Here is a 24,317-nt window from a genome sequence, read left to right on the forward strand (position 1 = left end):
TAGGTACAGCCAGAAGCAAAAGTGCAAAAGTCAGCTTTTGAATTTTTTCTTGGGGCAAGCAAAAATGGCCATCTACCTCAGCAGGAGGAATAAATTGGAGAAATCAATGGATACCGATGCAGTTTTGATTTTTCAAGCATATGGTAAAAGCAAGACTGAAAATGGACTACAGTTACATTTGTTTGACCAAAAATGTGGGAGAATTTGAGGGCATGTGGTGCTTTAAAAATGCTTTGTGTTCTGTGGAGAATGATGATCTTATTTTCAGTCGTTTTCTGAACCGACAATGTGTGTCAATGTGTCTGATTTGTTTTTTGCTTTGTGAATAAAAACAGTTTGAAAAATCAAAATCTCTCTCTTTCTCTCACTTTGGCTGTGAGCCTGATAAGCCAACATCCCCCACTTTCATCACTTACAGAACAGGGCAAAATGGAAAATGTATCCGGGGTGAAAAGAGCGTTATCTTTACATAATTATGAATGTTGTTACATCAAGGCTGAAAAGGTGTTGTTTTTGGAATTATATTTCCATTTAATCTTGTGGACGTGCAGATTCCCTGTCCTCCATCAGGGAGTTCTGAGTTCTGAGTTCCATATGTGGGGTTTTGTTTTCCATGACCTTTTGCTTTGGTTTGGGATGGGGTTGGTTGGTGGTGCCGGTGGCCCTGGGGACACCGACTTTAAGGGGGGGGGTGTGACAACCCCTGCTTCACTGCCTATGCTGGTGTGGGTGTGCCTTTGTGTGTGGGTGTGTGTGCTTCTCTCTCCCTGATTGTATCCAGGTGCAGCCTCTCTCCAGGTGCTCCCAATCTGATCAGCGCCTCCAGAAAGTATCTAAGTAGGCTGCAGTGGCTCTCTCTCGGCCCGGGGAACGTAGGAGGAAGAGCAGCCCGGAACAGCTATCCTCCTGCATAGAGCTTGTTAACCCTGTTTGGTGGTCGGTTGTTTTGGGGAGTGTGAATAAACTCCTCTTTTTTCCGTACTCACGTCGTCGTCTCATCGCTGCGTTTGTTATGGCTGAGAGCCAAGCCGTGACAGCTGGGGGCTCGTCCAAACCGGTAAGATAAGCTTGGGTGCGTGTGAGTTCGTTCGTTATTTTGTGTGGGGTTTCTCCTGATAGGTGGTAGCGACGGTTCCCTTGGGACCGTTGTGCGGGGTGTTAATGTTGTGGTGAAAGTGGCTGAAGCTTCGGTTTGGGGGCATGGCCGTGGTCGCAGTATTTTTGCTAGCTTGCTAGTCGCTTTGCTCGGCCAGCGGTCTTTAGTGCATAAGTACCCGCCGCAAGTAACCACATGAAGACCAGGGAGGAGATTAGTTAGCGGGTGTCGTAGTTAGTGGGGAAACTCCAATCAGTTTTTTTTTCTCTTTTCTCTCTTTTGTCTCACTGTAAACTCGGTGTTGCGTTGTAGTATGGCGGAGGTAGACGCGTTTATCAGTGCTCCCTCTCAGGAAGCCCTTGAAAATGTCTCAATGGAGCAGCTGCTCGTTATTGCGGAACATTTCACGTTGGAAGTTGTTGGCGATAAGAGGCTAAAAAGCACTATAAAAACCTCTATTGTGTCAGTATTACGTGAAACGGGTGTGCTTCCGGAAGTTAAGGAGGGGATGTTAAAACCTCTGTTGCAGGCTAGTTTACTGTCCTTTGAGAAGCAGAAGGAGATGTTGTTGTTGCAGCTGAGTCATGACAAAATGAGGTATGAGATGGAGTTTGAAAAGGAGATTGCAGTGGAGAGGATGCGGCAGGAGACTGAGAAAGCCAAACTTGATATGGAAGGACAGCGTCTTTCCATAGGCAGAGGTAGTGCGGTGTTGGGTGAGCGGCACGGTGAACAGGTGCCCAGGTCTCCTCAGCGGTTCGATGCTAACAACTTGCGCTTGTTGCCGCAATTTAATGAAAGTGATCCTGACACTTTTTTTTTGCTTTTTGAACGGGTGGCTAAAGCTAGGGATTGGCCGGATGCAGACTGTGCCCTGATGCTTCAGTGTGTACTCACAGGAAGAGCACAGTCCGCATATTCCGCGTTGTGTTCGGAGGATAGCTCTAGCTATGTTAAAATAAAATTGGCGGTGCTTAGAGCTTATGAACTTGTTCCAGAGGCTTATCGACAGCGTTTTAGGTCCTTGGAGAAAAAACAGGGTCAGACTTATGTGGAAATGGCGAGGGATTTGTCTGTTCATTTTAAACGTTGGTTAGCTGCTATGGACATCACTTCCTTTGACAAATTGGGTGAACTCATGATTTTGGAACAGTTCAAAAACATCCTTCCTGACAGCATTGCAACCTATATAATAGAACACAGGGTAACTTCGGCATCCGAGGCTGCAGTAGCAGCGGATGAGTTTGTGTTACTGCATAAGGGCAGGTTCGGAGGGCGTGCTGGAGATCTACCTGTGTTTGGGGGAAGTGGAAGGTCTGTTGATGTTGGGTCATTGGGGATGGATCTAAAGAAAGTGGCTTGGGAGAAATCTGAGGATACTTGTAACTATTGTCGTGAGAAAGGCCATTGGAAACCAGACTGTCCGGTGCTTAGAGCAAAATCCAAGGGAGGAAGATTTGTGGGTAAACCGGTTGCGTTTGCTGCTCCTGTGAGTAGCTGCTGTGTTGAAGAGGTGCTTACGGACCACTTATGTGGACCTGAGGTTCTGGCATCCTATGCTCCTTTTATAAGAGACGGCTTGGTGTCATTGGTGGGTAGCAATGTCAAAGTTCCAATTAAAATTTTGAGGGATACAGGTGCATTTGACTCCTTAATCGTTGACTCGGTTCTGCCTTTGTCTGAGGAAAGTGACACTGGTGACACGGTTCAGACTCGGGGGATGGGATTAACGGTTTTTCCTGTTCCTGTCCATAGGATGTATCTCGAGTGTGACCTTGTTAAAGGGGATGTAGCTATTGGGGTACGTCCAGCTTTTCCAATCGAGGGGATACATTTCATTCTGGGTAACGATTTGGCAGGTGGTAAAGTCTGGGCTGATGGCCCTTCTGTGTTGTTAGTCACTGGTGGTCTGATTGAGTCAGCATCTGAGAAGCGCTCTACAGTGGTGCCAGACGTTATGGCCGCGTGTGTGATCACAAGGGCTAGGGCCAAAAGGGATCAGGACTTGCTATCACATGGAAAGTCAACTGACACAGTGGAGGTTCCATCTTTGTCTGAGTTTTCGGTGTTACTTACACACCATGAGGTGGGAGAGGAGCAACGTCAGGATGCTTCGCTGAAAGGCCTTCTTGACTGTGCTGTGCCAGTGGCAGAGAGGGAAAACGCTTCAAGTGGATACATGTTGCGTAATGACTTGTTGTTTAGGAGATGGAGGGCTGTTGATGGTGCAGGGACTGAGGTTTTCCAGCTGGTGGTGCCAACTAAGCTTCGTCCTCTTGTCCTGAAAGTCGCACATGATGAGTGTGGACACTTTGGGGTTCGGAAAACATATTGGAACATCCTGAAACACTACTTCTGGCCACGTCTTAAGACAGATGTGTCGCAGTATATTAGAACATGTCATGTGTGTCAGCTGACAGGGAAACCGAACCAGAAGATCAAACCAGCACCACTACAGCCGATACAAGTGGTAAGTGAACCATTTACACATCTCATTGTGGATTGTGTGGGCCCTTTACCATGTTCAAAGTCTGGTTGCAAATATCTGCTGACTGTGATGTGTCAAACCACTAGGTATCCAGCGGCTTATCCTTTGAGGTCGATTACAACTAAGGCGGTGGTTAGGGCCTTGTTGCAGTTTATCTCAATATTTGGTATTCCTAAGGTCGTTCAGAGTGATCAAGTCTCCAATTTTTCGTCTCACATGTTTGCTCAGGTGTTGAAGCTTTTGAAGATTAAGAAGAACCAGTCAACAGCTTACCACGCCCAAAGTCAGGGTGCTTTGGAAAGGTTTCACCAGACATTGAAATCCTTGTTACGTGCTTACTGTACTGAGCTAGATGGAGACTGGGAGGAAGGTCTTCCTTGGTTGATGTTGGCTGCAAGGGAGGCGGTACATGAAGGTACGGGGTTTAGCCCTAATGAGTTGGTTTTCGGACATGCTGTACGGGGCCCCTTGGCAGTGCTGAAAGAGGGTTGTGTGGACACTGAGCCACCACGGAGCTTGGTGGATTATGTGAATGGCTTCAGACGTCGTTTGATTGTTGCTTTAAGTATGGCACGGGAAAAGTTGTCAGTGTCTCAAAGTAAAATGAAGGAGTTGTATGACCGTCGTTCGGCACGACAGGAGTTTAATCCAGGTGACCAGGTTCTATCACTTATGCCTATTGTTGGTTCCCCATTTCAGGCTAAATATTCAGGTCCGTACACTATCATTGAGAAAACTTCTGATTTAAATTATGTTGTGGCAACACCAGAACGAAGGAAGACTAAACGCCTCTGTCATGTAAATCTTCTGAAACCCTACCACAAGCGGGAGGTTAACACGGACACAGAGGTGGAAAAGGATGAGGTGCAGCCGGCTATTGCGGTGACACATGGTTTGACGCATGAGGGAGATGTAGTGCCTGAACCTGATGATAGTTTGCTCTGTGGTCATTTGAGAAATTCGGAATCGCTAGATAATTTAGACGGGTTGTTGTCTCATTTGGCGGAATCAAGACGTGAGGAACTCTCAGCATTGGTACACAAATATCTGTGTCTGTTTGGAGACACTCCGTCGTAAACTGACTGGGCTGAGCATGATATTGATGTTGGGGACGCTCAGCTGATTAAGCAACATTTTTATCGCATGCCACCAGTTAAGCGCAATCGGCTGGATGCAGAGATTAATTACATGTTGGAGAACAAAATTGCTGTCCCATCAGCATCTAGTTGGGCGTCTCCATGTATTTTGGTGCAAAAGCAGGATGGGACACCTAGATTCTGTACTGATCTAAGAAAAGTGAATGCGGTGACAAAATCTGACTCTTTTCCTTTGCCACGGATGGATGACTGTATAGATCAGGTGGGGTCCGCAAAGTATGTTAGCAAATTTGATTTGCTTAAAGGGTATTGGCAGATCCCCTTGTCCAAGCGGGCACAGGAAATAGCAGCATTTATCACACCATCTGGACTTTATTCATATAAGGTAATGCCGTTTGGGTTAAAAAATGCTCCTGCTACATTCCAACGTTTGATGAATCGTGTGGTGTCGGGTTTAGAGGGTTGTACGGTGTATCTAACTGCACACTGCTAAAGCAGCCTCCCTCTCCTCTGTCATCATCCTTCTGGACCTGTCTGCTGCATTCGACACGGTGAACCATCGGATCCTCCTTCGCACTGTCCAAGAACTTGGAGTTTCAGGCACTGCACTTTCCCTCCTCACCTCATACCTCAACGACCGCACCTACAGGGTTACTTGGAGAGGGTCCGAGTCCGACCCTTGTCAATTAACTACAGGGGTCCCTCAGGGCTCGGTTCTTGGTCCCCTCCTCTTCTCCCTGTACACAAACTCGCTCGGGTCTGTCATTAGCCCGCATGGTTTTTCATACCACTGCTACGCTGACGACACCCAACTAATTCTGTCCTTTCCCCGCTCAGAGACCCAGGTCGTCGCACACATCTCTGCTTGCCTAGCAGACATCTCTCGGTGGATGTCTGCTCATCACCTCAAGCTCAACCTTGACAAGACTGAACTGCTCTTCCTTCCGGGAAAAGATTGTCCCACTCTTGACCTAACAATCAACATCGGCACCTCTGTTGTTTCCCCGACTCAGACTGCAAGGAATCTGGGTGTGGTCCTAGATAACAAACTGTCCTTCACTGCAAACATCGCTGCAACAACCCGCTGCTGCAGATACACGCTTTACAACATCAGGAGGATACGTCCCCAGCTGACCCAGACATCAGCGCAGATTCTGGTCCAGGCTCTCGTCATCTCACGCCTAGACTACTGCAACTCCCTCCTGGCTGGTCTACCTGCATGTGCCATCCGACCTCTGCAGCTCATCCAGAATGCAGCGGCTCGTCTGGTCTTCAACCTTCCCAAATTCTCCCACACCACACCGCTCCTCCGCTCCCTTCACTGGCTTCCAGTAACTGCTAGAATCCACTTCAAGACACTGGTACTTGCGTACCATGCTGCGAATGGATCTGGCCCTTCCTACATCCAGGACATGGTTAAACCGTACACCCCAGCACGTGCACTCCGCTCTGCATCAGCCAAACAGCTCGCTGCACCCGCACTGCGAGGGGGACCCAAGTTCCCGTCAGCAAAAACACGTGGGTTTGCTATCCTGGCTCCAAAATGGTGGAATGAGCTCCCCATTGAAATCAGGACAGCAGATAGCTTACACATCTTCCGACGCAAACTGAAAACTCATCTCTTTAGACTCCACTTCGAGCGATAGAATTACTAACAAAGCACTTATATACTAATAAAGGGCTGGCTTTCTAAATGCCAGTTGAGTAGCACTTGAAATGTTTGGCTCTATGAAACCTGATGTACTTATATGATTCTGTTTTCTTAAAGGTTGTATCTTCCTGGTCGAATGCACTTATTGTAAGTCGCTTTGGATAAAAGCGTCAGCTAAATGCAATGTAATGTAATGTAATGTAATCTAGACGATTTGGTAATTTGCAGTGACACTTGGACTGCTCATGTTCAGCGCATCGAGAGGTTGTTTGAACGGTTGACGGAGGCACATCTGACTATTAATTTGGCCAAATGTGCCTTTGCAAAGGCAACAGTGACATATCTTGGCCATGTGGTGGGTCAGGGTTGTGTGGCTCCAGTTCTGGCCAAGGTCAGAGCAATATCTGAATACCCACAGCCCACAACCAAAAAGGAACTCCAGAGATTTTTGGGTATGGTGGGTTACTACAGGAGGTTCTGTGAACATTTTTCCACTACAGTGTTTCCTTTGACTGAACTTCTTAGGGCTAAGGTAAAATATACTTGGTCGGTCGACTGTCAGAGAGCGTTTGATAGGGTTAAGTCTCTGTTGTGTTCCTCTCAGGCGTTAGCGGCTCCATGTTTTGATCGTCCTTTTAGTCTCCAAGTAGATGCAAGCCAGGTGGGAGTCGGTGCGGTTCTGCTCCAGCTTGACAAGGGGGGGCTGGAGAGGCCCGTCAGTTTCTTTTCAAAGAAACTTAACAGTTACCAAAGGAATTATTCGGTGATTGAGAAGGAAGCGTTAGCACTCATTTGGGCGTTGCAGCATTTCACTGTATATGTAGGAGCAGGAGGACCAATTTTGGTTTACACAGATCACAATCCCCTGACCTTTTTGCATTCAATGAAGTGTCCTAACCAAAGACTGACGAGGTGGTCTTTGTTTCTTCAGGCTTACAACCTTGATGTTAGGCACATTAGGGGGTCTGACAATGTTATTGCTGACGCGCTGTCACGAGCCCCATGGCACTAAGTGTGGTTAGGTTTTACCTTAATGTATATATATTGACTGTCATACTGTGATAAATCTTTCTTGCTCTGCCCATTCTTTTTAAATAGTGCTTCTCAGATACTGGTGTTGCTAAAGGTGTGGCTGGGCGTTGAAGGAGAGGATTGCTGTGTGAAGGTGGTGTTTTTTTTTGTTGTTTTTTTCATTAGGGACCTGGGGGAGTTCCATATGTGGGGTTTTGTTTTCCATGACCTTTTGCTTTGGTTTGGGATGGGGTTGGTTGGTGGTGCCGGTGGCCCTGGGGACACCGACTTTAAGGGGGGGGGGTGTGAAAACCCCTGCTTCACTGCCTATGCTGGTGTGGGTGTGCCTTTGTGTGTGGGTGTGTGTGCTTCTCTCTCCCTGATTGTATCCAGGTGCAGCCTCTCTCCAGGTGCTCCCAATCTGATCAGCGCCTCCAGAAAGTATCTAAGTAGGCTGCAGTGGCTCTCTCTCGGCCCGGGGAACGTAGGAGGAAGAGCAGCCCGGAACAGCTATCCTCCTGCATAGAGCTTGTTAACCCTGTTTGGTGGTCGGTTGTTTTGGGGAGTGTGAATAAACTCCTCTTTTTTCCGTACTCACGTCGTCGTCTCATCGCTGCGTTTGTTATGGCTGAGAGCCAAGCCGTGACAAGCACCCTCAGCACCCCTACTTCCCACGGCCCTGCTTCCATGTATGTGTAAACCTTCTTTCTATAAAACTGATTTGGATTCTTTTGGACTTTACAACAAATGTGATAATCACCCGAGTCCGTCATCATTCTGCGCAGCCACCTCTAGAATCTATCCCTACAAATAGTATTTCACCACTAATAGTAGTTAAGCCTCATCTTTATCTGGCACTATGTATTAATACAACAGAAATAAACATGCTCACAGCCTGCTTTTATTCTTTATACCTAATTTTACTGTTTGTGACTCAAAGCCTCTTTGGGTATACATTTTCATAGAACTTGTTTAAAATATATTAAGGCTTATAGTCCTGCAGAGGGTGGCCTCTTTCATACACAGGGGGTGCTGACACACTGAACTCTCTCCTCACCTGGTCCAGCACGGTTCCTTTCCACATCACATGCCGCCCCCCTTCCTTCCACACGTGCTGGATCCTGCAGCCCACGATGTTACGCTGCATCAGGACCTTGGAGTTGGGACTCAAACTGCTCTTGTGATTCTTTCAGGGACAAATGGAACAAACATTCAACACTGCTCTGTCATGTTTACTGTTCCCACTGAGTTCTGTTGAACTCCATCATTTGGGAACAGACACATTATTTCAGATTACTAGTTTGAGTCTAATTAGTTTGGCCCTTACAGAAAATCCAGAAATATCTCAACTTACTTATGGGGACTCATTGGGGATAATTCATCATATTATCAGAAACACCTGCATGCCCTGAGGAGAAAAATAAATCACAGCACATTCACTAAATACTGTTCAAAGTGACAACTTCCTGCTGTCTGTTAAAAGTTAAGTTAGAGTCATGCTGTCAAGCAGTTGTGAGCACAGACGGAGATTAAACTGTATATGGACGTGTTCATTGACACTCAAACATCCACATTTTTGGAAAATATCAAAAAACTTGAACACACTGTGCTGTGTAAAATCAACCCAAAAGACAGTATTGCACACTGTTCAAACGCGGGCAGGGTGGGAGGTGTGTGCATGTAGCAATAGAGTGGCATAGAGTCAGCATTTTACCACTTCCTGGTACCTTGTTTCAAAATCTAAGTTTTTCCCAAATCTTTTTTGGTTGTTAGCCTGAAACAAAGTCTGTGGTAAACACAAGCTGAAGAGATTTTGTTCTACGACATAACATACAGAAATTATTTTCAGCCATAATCCATGAAACAATTAAGAATCCCATAGCTTTTTGTAGAGGGAGCTTGCAATGCTAACTTCTGGGTCGGCCTACAAAAATACTTCATCACTGCACCACTCTATTTGCTGCATTTAACTTGGTTTCAGCAGCCAACTCAAATCTTATATGTTGTTGTGTCCTTAACCTCTGCCTCCTCTCGGTCTGCCTCCCCACATGATGATTACCCATCTTTGATAACAAAGATCAGAGCCATAGTGAATAAACCAAATCTCTGCAGGTTGATTTTAATACAAATGCCCTAAATCCAACAGAAATTGTTGGAAAACAAAGACCACAGTCATGGAGTGTGTGTGAGTTATGTGTTATGACTGTGTGTTCTGGCAGTGGGATGACCTCTGACCTGCATCAGCTGTGTCCCGGAGAGCTCTTCATTCATCAGGAGGCAGAAGGCAGCCAGGCTGCCCGACACACAGCTACAACACACACCTGTCCGCTCACACTGCAGGAGGGGAACACACACATCTCCTGTGAGGTACAACAAAATGACTACAGGCCAAAAGACATCCCCTCTACTGATGTCTGCTGGTGAAAATCAGGAACAACAACAACGACATGTAGAGTCTGACAAACTGCAAATCATTTAGGAAAATTATAAATGACTTTCAGCTTGTTATTAAATGTCATGATGGAGGACTGCGTAATTCATTTAAATGTCATTGAAATTACAATATGAAAAAGTGTGTTATATATGTGTTAATATTATTCTGAATTATGGCTAGACATAGATGTCCCAGCCAGGGTTTCCGGTCAAGTGTCCGGAAATAATTTATTTTACCGGACAAACTTGAAACTTACCGGTCATGTTTTAATAATAATAAGAATTGTGTACAACACAGAGTTTCCGTTAGCATTTAATTACTGGACTATGACCGGATATGCGGATGTTCAAAACTCAGTTAATGGGAGTGATTTTTATATTGCTTCAGTTTATAATCGTAACAGATCGAAATTGTCATTTTTCAATAAATGATACGCTTCCACAAACAACAAACAACATAATTCTCTCTTTTTCCTCTCTCTCTCCCTCCCTCTCTCTACCTCTCTCCTTAAAGCCCGTCTGTATCTCATGAAGCTCGGTAAACAGCGGCCGGGCGGGGCTTCAGGTGATCATGCAGAACTGCGTGTCTCCGTCTGACTCAGCAGCTGATCTGATCTCTCTCTCGCGTCCGGACTTCCCTCGCGTTTATGTCCATATCGATCAGATTCAGCTCTCCTGATCGGCCTTTATAGAGAGCACCGATCAAACTATTGAGAGTGAATATCGGCCGATAATGACCCCTAATTATTTCCGGACATTTTGAACGGCAGGTTTTTAATTTACCGGTTTTTAATAAATGTTACCAGCTAAAAAACTGTAAAAGAATAATAAAAGAACTGTAAAAGAACAGATTTCTCTTGTAGTCAGGTATTACTTCAATGGTGCTATCCAGGAGAGTTTTCTCCATTTTGAGTCAGCAGAGAGGCTAGATTCAGCAGGGCTTACTGAAAAAATAATTCACATATTGGAAAGTAACGGTCTGGAATACAAAAACAACCTTGTAGGCCAAGCATATGATGGTGCTGCTTTCATGAGCGGTAAGCACTCAGGGGTCCAGGCTAGAATCAGAGAGCAAGCTAAATATGCTTTTTATGTTCATTGCAATGCTCACTGTCTAAATCTAGTTTTAGTATATACAGTCAAAGCTGTCCCAGAAGCAGAGCAGTTATTCTCATAACTAGAAAAGCTATACGTCTTCACATCTGGGTCGTATGTCCACCCCAAATGGCTAGATATCCAAAGAGGTGTACGAAGGTGCCCCAAGAGAACTCCAGCGATTGAGTGACACTAGATGGGCATGCAGATGTATATCTCTCCGTAACATTATGGATAGATTACCGGCCCTCAAGCGAGTACTGCAAGACATGGCCCAAGAACGCGATGGTGAGAGATCTATTGAGGCACGTAGTCTGCTGGCACAGATGGATCTAGAATTCATTGTGCATCTGGTAACACTCCGTAAAGTGTTTGCAGAAACAACATTTCTCTCTGACATGTTACAGTCTTCATCCCTTGACCTTTCAAAGGCTGTTGATTTAGTTGGATCTTTAGTTCAGACATTGAATGACTTCAGGCAGGAGTAATTTTTTGATAACTTGTGGGATGAAGTGTTGAACATTTCTGAGCAATGTGATACTGCAATACAGCCAGCAGCAAAACGACAAAAACGACTGAGCTCTAAACTTGCTGAAAGCTTCGTACTGACTACTGTTGAACAGAGAGAGACATAACAAGATAAACACGGGTTTCGTACAGCCTTTTTCTACCCTGTCATTGATCAGATGCTCAATGAGCTTAATAGACGGTTTTCAAACACAAACTGTGACATGATGAATAGCATCCAAGCTCTTAACCACAAACGTGATGCATTTCTGAAGGAGACAACTCTGTTTTCATTTGCTCATTTGTATGATGCAAATATTGAGGACTTGGGGCATGAACTACATCAGTTCAGAAGAATTTTAGGTAGGAAAATAAAGACTGGGATGCATAGACCAGATAGTACAGTGGAGCTTGTTCAGTTCATTGAGCCTTATAAAGAAGTGTTTTTTGAGCTCTTCAGACTCTGCAAAATAGCAGTCGCAATCCCAGTCAGTTCTGCTTCCTGTGAGCGTAGTTTTTCTACATTGAAGCTGGTCAAAACTTTCTCAGATCCACCATAACTGATGAGAGACTGAGCAATCTGGGTGTGCTTAGTATTGAGTCAAGGAGGTCAAAGGCTTTGAATCTTGACTTATTTGTTGATCGGTTTGCCAAAAATCACAAAAAACGCAGGATTTTGTTGCTGTAATGTGACATTTTGGGAAGGAAACTAAAGCCTGGGATGCAGACACCCTTATGTAAAGTAGAGATGTAACTGTTCATTGCCTTTATTTTTATATATAAATCGGTGTTTTTCAGATATTACTGTTTTACGTTTATTAGAAATGTGAAGGAATAGAAGAAACTGATTAGTGCGCATGCAGAACAGGTGTGCATTCTGTATTCAGTCTTCATGTTTGTTAAATAGCCTACTTGTCTGTGCTTATGGGAAATAATACATCTGAAATCTATGTTTTCTATCTATATCCATGTATTTTATTTCATTTAAAGTCAACATTTAATTACTTAATACTGTCTAGTTCTCTTTTTTGTCCTGCATTTATTGTGCCCCCCTCAGAAAATAACAGGCCCCCTCCTGGCCCCCCCAGTCAAATTGGTCTAGATCCGCCACTGCACCGAAGGAAGCAGCCCACCAACTGCAGCGGCCCACCGGGAAAAGTCCAGAATCTTCCGTTGGCCAATCCGAGCCTGATCACACATACACAACTGAAACCAAAATCATATTACAGACATATCTAAAAATCTCTCATACACACACATGTGGAACGCTCTCACACACACACAACAGCATTGCAGTCGGGAAGAAAAGCAATGTGGAGCGGCACCTCACCACTTCATAAGGAGTTTAACCGTGACACTTTTCGAAATCCCGTGTGTGTCCCCCCACTTTACAAATAGGCCTATGTTTATTATTATTTTTTAACGCAAGCCGTCATCGCCACGGAGGAGCACACAGCCTCTGTGAGCGAGCGAGACAGAGCGAGAGAGCTAGAGAGAGCACACCTTTATCTATTTAATATAGCCTAGTTTTAAAAAATATAGTAAGAAATCATTCCAATGCGTACTATAGGACAGTAAAAAAAAAACAGTTTAAAAGGGGAGTGATGAGTAAAATATGCATAAATAAAAAGAAAGAATGCTAACTAGGTAACATAAGATAAGAATAAACAAGTTTAAATGATTTGTTATTGGCTGTGATCATATTCTAAAGATGTTTGGATTATTGAAAAGTATACAGCTCTCTTTCATCTGAGTGTTGAGAGCTGTATCCATAAATTCATTTTGTGCTCAAAATGCACCAGATTTATGCTTTTAACTTCAACATTTAAAAAAATATCTTCCCGGGGGTGCAAGCCCCCGGACACCCCTAGAGGATGTAAGGTCCACCCTTAAATAACGCAGGTTAAAATAATTAAATTGCAAACATTTTCTTTTAGTAAACACCGAAAATGGGTCCCACTGACCCAAACAGCACACAAAGGTTAAAGGTCAGCATATGATAATGTTAAAATGTGCTAATGATATACACTGTAAAAATAAAAAAAGAGGAGTAAAAGTAGCTCACGACTTGTTTTATTTTATGAAAGTAGCTCTCATCCTAAAAAAGGTTGGAGACCCCTGTTATCAAACGATACATTTGACAATGTTAAGCTTGGCCTACCATTTTATTGGAGCGATGAGGAACAGGTGGGGCTTGAAAAGGCCCACATGTTCAAAGTGAGGAATGACAGAAAAAGTTTGAGAACCTTATTATCTCAGCACAAGACTGGAGGCAGGGGAATTACAAATTCCAACCAGAGACAGAGTTCTATCAATATCTCAATATGGACTAGGGCAGGGGTTCCCGACCTGTTTTCCCAAGAGCTCCCCCAAATGACTCCTGTTGGAAGTTGCGCCCCCCCCCCACACACACACACACAAGGGGGGGGGGGGGTTCCAAAGTCTCAAAAATGCTACAACTACTGTCACAAACTGGATGAACGTGAAGTATTTTGTTAAAGGAGGATGAAAGCGTAATTAAGGAGCACTATTGATGGTTATTAGACTCAGGATTAATTCAGTTGGATGCCGGCTGTATGAAGAAATTAAAGGACGACGCAAGTGGAAACAATTCACAAAGGGATTAAACTGTTTAAAACACATGTTCAAAGTAAGCCGGATTTTGCCGATGTGTTTATGTGGATTCAAATGTCGTAAATAATCTACAAATGTGAACAAATTTATAAAAATTAAATAATATTAATTAATTAATATATAATTATATATTATATTATTATTATATATATATATATATATATATATAATTAATAATTATTAATAAATTAATAAAAATGGAGGAGACCGATCTGATCGCAGCAACTATGACAAATAATCCAACTGAAACTGGCATGGACAATGACTATGTTTTAAAAATTCGCGTATCCAGACAAGCCTGGTTTGGACACTTTACGGGCAGAAGAAACATTTCTATTAAATACAAAATTATAAATTTCTGTCTTTTTATGCCTTTATTAGCTACAGTAGCCTACTAACTTGAATTTGTTTTGAAAATTAATTAATAAATTTTTTAAAATATTTTATTGTAATGTAGAGACAAGGCTTTTAGCGACAATCATGTATTGCGTTACAATTATATGTAAAGGAAAAAATAAGGAAAAAAGTCTAAATATTATATTTGGCCTCATATCATCTGAGGCCTGGCGCACCCCCTGCGATCTTTGGCGCGTCCTCCAGGTTGGGAACCACTGGACTAGGGCATTATGCAAATTGTACGGGGCAAATATTGATTTAAGGCATAACTTTTGAATAAATATCATTTTGAATTAAGTCATGTGGAACTGCAGAGTTGTCCCAGCCAATGGAACATATTCTACAGGCCTAAGAAAAACATAGTTTTGTTCTGCTGAATAAATTATGACTGATAATGCTCCACTGGTGAATTTAAAAATGGCATTTGCTAACACGTGTCAAACTGAGAAGACTAAACACATTTAGCTTAGCAGTGGTGACGTGAAGTCGCTGTGACGTACTTTGTTTGTAGACAAATGTTAGCTTTTTACTTCTGCCGTTTGCATTTACACTTTAAAAATCGCCCAAAAAGTGTTAATATATGGAGATTATTCTGCTGAACAAATCACGTAAGTATCATAACATTTGAATATTTTCTGCCATATTCCAAAATCCAATAGAAAAGCTCTTTTTGTCAAGGGAACTTGCGATCACTGCACCATTCATTTATGGAAACGTTGGAAATATTACACTGGATCCTACTTTTCAGTAGTGTTGTATATTGGACCTAACATTTATTTTTACCGACCAAAATTCCTTTATGTGTTTTTAGTTCTGAAAGTTGGCCCTAAATGTCTGGTGTGATACATGATACTTAGTTTATTCAATGCAACAGCATTCACTTCAAACCAATAAAAGAGAGTAACGAACATTTAGGGTTCAGCATATTTACCCCGTCTCCAGACAACAGGCTGATGTGATGTTAAGCAGTCTTCTGGATTTTCAGGATTCAGGATGTGTATCTGCTGAACACACAAATTAATCAACATTTTAAGATGATTCATCTGAAATTGTGGCTTTCAGGGATACTTGATGGATTGGATAGGTGCCTTGCTCATGGGCACTTATTGTGTATCTGATTACATATGAAGGACTTGAACAAAGACATTTAAACATATATTATATATTTACATACTGTATGTTATGTAGCTGACGCTTTTAGCAAAAGCGACCTACATACATTTAATACGGCACACATGTGAAATTATTTGTTATTGGTTGTGATCATATTCTAAAGATGTTTGGATTATTGAAAAGTATACAGCTCTCTTTCATATGAGTGTTGAGAGCTGTATCCATAAATTCATTTTGTGCTCAAAGTGCACCAGGTTGATGCATTTAACTTCAACATTTAAAAAAAAAATGTATCGCCCATCAAGCCCGTGCGACAATCGGCTCATATCAGATATTAACACCAGCAAAACAGCATGCAATAATTCATGTATTTATTATATTTAAAGGTCCCATGTCATGCTTTTCCGGTTATTACCCGTCCCCTTGTTGTTTTGTAGCTTTTTCTGCATGTAAACGGTCTGCAGAGTCACAAACCCTCAAAGTACACCCTGTAGCGAGTAAAATTCTAACACCGAAACTACCTGTCTATGCTGCCCCAGAACGCCTTGTTTGAGATTTTTATTTTTCCAATTTGTTCTTCCTGAGTATAGTGACGTAACGATACCCAGGTCCAAATGGACCAATCTGTGGAGCTCCGCACGCACACACACACACACACACACACACACACACACACACACACACACACACACACACACACACACACACACACACACACACACACACACACACACACACACACACACACACACACACACACACACACACACACACACACACACACACACACACACACACACACACACACACACACACACACACACACACACACACACACACACCTTTTCTCAGCCGCGGTTCCGTGGATCTCCACTCAAAGTTCACCACACACACTCACATGTTCGTGCTCAGGCTGAGTTCTGCGGTGTCTCGCAGACCCCACGCAGCAACCAGGAAACAACACCAGTAATACTGTAATACACTGTCCGCTCCTCGAGCCTCAAAGGGTGGAGCAGCGAGCCCCGCAACGTTCCGCCAACACGACGCCCAGACACCACGCAGCATTCTCATCTGTTTGTCATTACTAGTGTCATTTTCTGGTTGCTAAGAAACGCCATTGTAACACATAAAACACACAACTGAGCACAGTGGGCTCATAGGGAGGGGGGGCTCCAACAAGGCGTGTAGGACAGAGAGCGAATACACACACTATACAGAGATAGATGAGAAAACCAATGTGATTTTGGACCATTGAACAATGGAAAATAAGTATTTGGTCAATAACAAAAGTTAATCTCAATACTTTGTTATATACCCTTTGTTGGCAATGACAGAGGTCAAACGTTTTCTGTAAGTCTTCACAAGGTTTTCACACACTGTTGCTGGTATTTTGGCCCATTCCTCCATGCAGATCTCCTCTAGAGCAGTGATGTTTTGGGGCTGACGCCGGGCAACACGGACTTTCAACTCCCTCCAAAGATTTTCTATGGGGTTGAGATCTGGAGACTGGCTAGGCCGCTTCAGGACCTTGAAATGCTTCTTACGAAGCCACTCCTTCGTTGCCCGGGCGGTGTGTTTGGGATCATTGTCATGCTGAAAGACCCAGCCACGTTTCATCTTCAATGCCCTTGCTGATGGAAGGAGGTTGTCACTCAAAATCTCACGATACATGGCCCCATTCATTCTTTCCTTTACACGGATCAGTCGTCCTGGTCCCTTTGCAGAAAAACAGCCCCAAAGCATGATGTTTCCACCCCCATGTTTCACAGTAGGTATGGTGTTCTTTGGATGCAACTCAGCATTCTTTCTCCTCCAAACACGTCTAGTTGAGTTTTTACCAAAAAGTTATATTTTGGTTTCATCTGACCATATGACATTCTCCCAATCCTCTTCTGGATCATCTAAATGCTCTCTAGCAAACTTCAGACGGGCCTGGACATGTACTGGCTTAAGCAGGGGGACACGTCTGGCACTGCAGGATTTCAGTCCCTGGCGGCGTAGTGTGTTACTGATGGTAGCTTTTGTTACTTTGGTCCCAGCTCTCTGCAGGTCATTGACTAGGTCCCCCCGTGTGGTTCTGGGATTTTTGCTCACCGTTCTTGAGATCATTTTGACCCCACGGGGTGAGATCTTGCGTGGAGCCCCAGATCGAGGGAGATTATCAGTGGTCTTCTATGTCTTCCATTTTCTAATAATTGCTCCCACAGTTGATTTCTTCACACCAAGCTGCTTACCTATTGCAGATTCAGTCTTCCCAGCCTGGTGCAGGTCTACAATTTTGTTTCTGGTGTCCTTTGACAGCTCTTTGGTCTTGGCCACAGTGGAGTTTGGAGTGTGACTGTTTGAGGTTGTGGACAGGTGTCTTTTATACTGATAACGAGTTCAAACAGGTGCCATTAATACAGTTAAAAAGTGGAGGACAGAGGAGGCTCTTAAAGAAGAAGTTACAGGTCTGTGAGCCAGAAATCTTGTTTGTTTGTAGGTGACCAAATACTTATTTTCCACCATAATTTGCAAATAAATTCTTTAAGAATCAGACAATGTAATTTTCTGGATTTTTTTTCTCATTTTGTCTCTCATAGTTGAGGTATACCTAGGATGAAAATTACAGGCCTCTCTCATCTTTTTAAGTGGGAGAACTTGCACAATTGGTGGATGACTAAATACTTTTTTCCCCCACTGTATATAAAGGTTAAAACAAAATAGACAAGTGTTAAGCGTTAATTGGGATAATACTGTACAACAAACGGCTTCTGTGTGAGGTTGATAAAATAAGGTCACCCTTGTAACTTAGAGATATTTTATTATGTAGGTAGGAACTGTATGCATCGCTAAGGTTAATTTAAATTGGCGATGTTCAAGTATGTAGACAAGTTAATGTCGAAGTAGTGTATGTGAAATCAACCTCACAATAAGATGTGTGTCTATTACAATTATTAATGTCATATTTCAAGATGATTACTTAGATATTACAATATGGTTGGTTGAGCTGGAGTTCGTTATTGAGCTTACACGTTAACGTCACAGTCATATCTGAAGAACGAACCCAAACCTTGTTGTTTTTATTAATTGCATTACCAAATTGGTATCAAATAAACAGTAAGCATTGATAACACAACTTCCAAAGTTACAGTAAAATAAAAAGGACACTGACTCGGACAATACACAATCCAAAATGTTCAACAGAAGAGAATCAGTTATATTGTTCGTACACATGGTACTTAACATATATCTGTTTGTTTAAGGTGTCCAGGTGATGCAGACAGGCTGGACCAGAGAGTGAGAGACAGAACTGGAATCCTCACAGCAGTGAACTTCAGCTCAGGTACAAACTCTTTTTTTCATACTGTACAAAGAATTAAGAAAGATATTGGTTTAAATGAATGAAGTATTGACTTTAATACACTGATATTCATTCCATTAAACAATACTAAATACTATATCACCTACACATCAGTTAAGTTGAGGGGTTTTTCCATGCAAAAAGTTACATTTAGATGTTAACAAGCAATATGATTTTGTCAGCTTTCTAATTGAATGTATTGAAGACAAATATATTTAACACATAGTGAGAACTGCTACTATTTATCTCTCAATATTGTCTGTAAAAAACGTGGTAAAAGTTATTATTTCAGTGAGACAACAGAGCAAGCTTCTACAGTTGCACTACGTTTTGATAACAGTTAAATATTATTTTGATAACATATATTTCAATGTTGATGAACTTCATACTGTTCATTCATAATCTGATTGTTTTTGTAGCTCACTGTTGAAATAAAAAAAAACATTACAATTACAAAATAATTATATTAACAGCCCCTAAACACACAAACACACCGCTTTCATAAATAACACAGTTGTTCTGCAATAATATATTTTATGTTTCCTGTAAAAATTTTTAGGAAAGGACATGCCTGAAAGAGTCAAGAAGTCAAGAAGAACATCCAAGAGGAACATTAAAAGCTGATGTTATGAGATTTTAAGACCAGTACACTAAGAAACTAATTTTATTGTAAAAACAGTCAGCTGATCGAATGCCCCTATTTCCACATCTACACTCCATCAGCTGATTATTTGTATTTGCCTCGCTTTATGAGCTTCACATCACTTGTGCCTTGTACCGCAGAGTTTGCAATGTCACAAATAAATAGGCCCAATCTTCAGTCAGATGTGAATGTGTAATCTAACATTTTCAGTAAGAATAATGGACAAAAGGAGTGCAAATACAAATACAATTTATTGAAATGTGAACCAAAAGTTAATCAAATGTTTTAAATTAAACGCACATATGGACAGAAGGTGTACACCTATTAAATGTATAAGTAAACACATTTAGTCAAATAAAGTGACAGACTAGGCCTGTGCAGTTGGTATCAGCTTTGCCCAGCATGGGCTCCTCCATCAGGCCTGATGGAGGAAAGACTCGCAGAGGAAAGACCCTCAGTCCTCTCCAAACCAACAGACAGGACGTCCATCACACGGAGGTTTCTCCCTGAAGTCTCTGCAGCTTTCTGGACACCACGCTGTCTCAATCCGTCCACACTGACTATGAGAGGGGGAAAATGAAAATAATAAATGCTTTAGACAATAAGAAACATAAAAGGTGACTGTTCAGTTGCTCAGTTTTTTTAGATTGTCAATACTATTACTGTATAACTAATATATCAGGTTAAGAGGCACATTCAAATAAAGATTGGTCTTTAAATACATGTTGTCTTTTGAATTGTTTGTCTAAAGTCAAGGATCTAGAACTGGTACTTAGTTTTAATGATACAGTCTGGTTATTATGTTGTTTGGAGGAGGCCTCACAGTTACGAGCACTAACTAGCTACCATCGCATGTACCTTAGCTTGACTTAAATGTATTAAACGTATAATTAGTGATATGAAAATATTAATAACTAATGTTATGCAAACATATTAATATTTTCTTGATTCCAGTGTTGAATTTAGCACAATTGCATACAAACGTTAAGGGATTTTAATAGGGATGGACCGAATATTCGGCCACCGAAAATTATCGGCCGAAAATGGTTAAAAAGGCCCTTTCGGCCGAAAGTGTTTTAGCACCGAAAAAATATCACCGAATGTCAGAGAACAGGGTTACGTTGACCATACGCCGCATATTTGTCCGGGTGTTTTGATTTCAAGTGGTGGAGTAATCCCGAAGTGGTGAAAGTCTTTGCAGTTACACCCCCTCGAGAAATGTCAGCTGAACACGTTTTACAAATCGCAATCCGTGCCTCTTTCTCTGATATTTTGAAATATCTCCAAGCGGCAGACATGTTGGCTGTGAGCCAGCCGCGAGCATGGTCCTGGCATGGTCGCGCGCCGTGCTTGTCGCCGCGTTTTGATTACGTCATCACAACAACACGTTAGGTTACCAAACTTATAGGTGCATTTGTTGTTGTTGAAGGCCTGGCTGTTACAGTCTTTATTTACACTATTTTGTTGTAGGCCTACTGGCCTAGATGTTTATGCAGTTTTAAAGCATCTTGGCTTTGTTCTGAATGCACTTTGTTGTAGTTATCCTACAGAGAAAAGAAAATGCACTTGACTTGGAATTAATGTACGGTATGCATTCAAAAGTGCTGAATACATTTTTTATGGACCAATAATATAGTGATTATTATTTAAGTTAAGTTTTGCCATAATCATGTCGTTTTCCATAATCAGGTAGCTGAACAGCATTGGTAAAAAATGTATACATTATATATATATATATATATATATATATATATATTTCTATTAATCATTTTCGGCCAAGAATTTTCCATTCGGTGCACCCATAGATTTTAAGATTCTGAAATATTATGCTAAAAACTCAATAACTTAATTATTATTTATAGTTTTGCTGAATAGTTTCATGTCCGCTTACCTTAGAAACGTAAAATGCCACGGCAGTGTGCAGATGGGGAGCATGTTAGCTTAGCTTGGTAGCTTCAGCTAGCTCTGGAACTTTCAGCTCGGTGGCAGGAGGTCCCGCCTCGGCTCCGCCTCTTTGCCCTTATTTGGGAGTTGAACTCTGACGTCACTGTCGAGCCGTTAGTGGCCGACTCCACCTACTAAGGGCTTCTCGGCAACTCTGCAGAATCCTATGGGTGACGTCACGGACCCTACGTCCATTTATATATACAGTCTATGGTTATTATACAGGACCGCCCAGTGGCATCGCCGAAAGCCCTGAATGTTTTTTCTATAGTCCCGGACAATTCTCCCTCAATAATATAATACATTAACCGTGCTTTACCTGAACATCATCATGAAAGGACGGCAGAATTGTAATTTCCCGTGTTCAGTGAATGCAACAGAGGCAAGACACCAGAATAACCAGAGAGTTGAATGGTAATAAACATCTGTCTTATTGGCTGACAGGTACCTATCCTGTGAGCTGTGACAATGTTTAAACTGTCAGTAGGACTCAGAGTTTTTGAAGATGGACATAAAAACATTTTTTCTGAAAAAAGACAACAATTCTCAAGTGGTGGCTCACACAACAACCCCAGAGCCACCACTTGAGCCAGGTAAACAAGGAATGTAAATGTCAGTAAACTTTCAAGTTATGCGAATATGTAAGCAAAGCCTAAATTACAACTACGTTGACGTTACTTTGAATCGCGGGGGTAAGCTAAAACGTTAGCAAGCAGCTATAGCTAGCCAGAGATATTAAATAAACACTTTGTGTCATACAATCTAAATGTAATGTTTTTTAGCGTTACCTGGTGATTTCAAAGAAAGCTCTCAAATGTAGACTTACTGTTCGACATGAAGCTAGAACCTACCTTACAGTGAACAGTTGATCCGGAGTCCTGTCAGTTAAAGTGTTTCATAGTTAGCTTAGCTAAGAATCAACCTAGCACTGAAATATATGGATGTTATGTGACAGTATTTCTGAGGAAAAGTCAGCTGAAATGGTGGCATGGTTGCCCCTGCTTTACATGTCGACAACATGTTTGAACGTATTTGCAGCAGTACATGTGGCTGTTTGGCCACTGACGTTGCCATAACAACACCTGAATGTAAATGTGCAACCTCTTTTTGCGATAGATTTTTGCATTAAATTATCATTCTTCTGAATGATATTCCTATTGACAGCTAGTTTCTATGTGAACATTGTGAGATGGACAGCCAGAGAGAATACATGAAAAACAGTTGTCAAATACTATATGACAGTAAAACAAGAATAGCCTACACAGGGTATATCCTGAGGTCAAATTTAATACCTTTTAAGACCTTTTTTAAGACCCTTTCCATACATTTTAAGACCTCATCGCAACTTTGAGTTCTAACCGGTTACATTGGCGACACACTTTACCTCACATTTACTATATTGATTGTAAGATAGCACAACTAAACATAGTGCAGACAGACGACTGAAGCCTCCTCTCCACATGAACTTCAACCTCTCTGTGAAGGTCAGGTTTAATGCAGTTGCTTTGTTGCTTCTGTAGACTCTTTGTTCTTTCATTCCAGTAAAACTCCTCAGAAACCATTAGAAACCAGTATTTGACCAATAAACAAAACAATTGACAAAACTTTGAACGATGAAATATATTAAACTTTGGTGAGCTTCAGCGGGCTAATGCCATATAGGAGCTCCCTCACAAATACCCAGGGGTTAAATTGGGCTGGGGCTGTCCGGGGCTAAGCCCTGGCACATAGGACGATGCTCTGACGTCATCACCCTCACACATTTGTCATATGTTTACAAAAAACGATATATATGTTAAGACTTTTCTCGTTCTTAATATAGACTATATTTAGGGTCTATATGTGTTGACTTTACTTTAAAATAGCAGATCTCTGTGACCGGATATAGTTTGGCTTAGACCCCGGCCCCACGAGGACGCATACGGTAAAACGCATACGCAAACGCAAAAAAGTCTTCCGTTCACACGCATTTGATTCATTAATGTGTCCGTTCACACTAGACCGCTGGAAATGCTGGAAACGCTGTAGTACATATGCCAAGCCTGTAAGTGGCGCTGCTGCCGCCACAAAATACATCAAAAGCAGCGAAGAAGACCCCGGAGCATGGTTGCCATGGTTGCCTTTCTGTCTATTCTCCACGGTGGACGACGTGTTCTCCTGCTGTATCTCTCAGGTAGTCCACCAGCAGATGAAAAACACCCACCTCTCCGCCTCTTCCAAGGGACGAGGGAACCGTGCGGCAGAGTTTCCGTAAAAAAAAATGTTCCGCCGGTCAACATGTCCGTTAAAGTTTAAATCTTCCGTACAAAATTAGAAAAGTGCCGATCAGAGGTCTTCTTTGTTATTTATTGAGCTTTAAAACAAATTGATGACGACTCTGTTCTCTGTATAATAATATTTAATAAACGGTGCCTGCCTCTCTTTTCCTCCCCCTCTTCTGACAGCCCAGCAGCAGCAGGAGACGTTGGGAGAGGGAGGCGGCCTATTTAATCGTAATCAGAACATTATCATATAGGGCTTACACACGGAGCCGTTGGACCCCCAGAGCGTTGCGTATGCCACCTTGGGACCTCCCCCCCCACAGAGCGGCAACGAAACTTAAAATAAGAAGCAGCATTTTACGGCGCGCTATGGGGGCCGCCTTGAGGGGGTTTCCCGACATGTCGTTTCAGTAAATTAAAGGGTGTTTCATGTTGTCGTTGCTGTGGGACTTCTTAATACCTTGGGAAATGCCGTTTAATACTTTTTAAAAGCCTTAATTTTCGCTAAATTGATTTATCAACTTGTAATACTTTTTAAGACCCCGCGGACACCCTGCTACAGTTTAAAAGGAGAGGGATTTGTAAAATATAAGAAAAAGAAAATC

At 42.3% G+C, this 24,317-nt stretch overlaps 2 protein-coding genes across 7 annotated transcripts in view; one reads left to right on the forward strand and one right to left on the reverse strand.

Moving 5' to 3' along the window:
* The window catches only part of dnajc25 (DnaJ (Hsp40) homolog, subfamily C, member 25), a 90,340-nt gene extending 70,288 nt beyond the window's left edge, over positions 1-20,052 (forward strand). Inside the window, exons 4-5 of the mRNA XM_079657732.1 lie at positions 18,767-18,846; positions 19,424-20,052. Of these exons, the coding sequence (XP_079513858.1) occupies positions 18,767-18,846; positions 19,424-19,488 (145 nt within the window). The 3' untranslated portion in view covers positions 19,489-20,052. The remainder of the gene's footprint in view (positions 1-18,766; positions 18,847-19,423) is intronic.
* spina (spindlin a) overlaps positions 1-24,317 on the reverse strand; it is a 57,727-nt gene that overhangs the window by 28,631 nt on the left and 4,779 nt on the right. For 2 of the 6 annotated variants that reach the window (XM_079657736.1, XM_079657741.1), the window contains exons 2-5: positions 15,340-15,412; positions 9,579-9,677; positions 8,698-8,751; positions 8,401-8,529 (exon numbers count right to left, since the gene is read on the reverse strand). In XM_079657736.1, the coding sequence (XP_079513862.1) occupies positions 8,401-8,490 (90 nt within the window). In that variant the 5' untranslated portion in view covers positions 8,491-8,529; positions 8,698-8,751; positions 9,579-9,677; positions 15,340-15,412. Of the gene's footprint in view, positions 1-8,400; positions 8,530-8,697; positions 8,752-9,578; positions 9,678-15,317; positions 15,413-16,419; positions 18,809-24,317 lie in introns of those variants that run through there. The other 4 variants (XM_079657739.1, XM_079657738.1, XM_079657737.1 and 1 more) reach the window with 4 other exon arrangements.

Source organism: Notothenia rossii, assembly GCF_949606895.1.
Source record: "Notothenia rossii genome assembly, chromosome: 11".
Classification (NCBI taxonomy): Eukaryota; Metazoa; Chordata; class Actinopteri; order Perciformes; family Nototheniidae; genus Notothenia; species Notothenia rossii.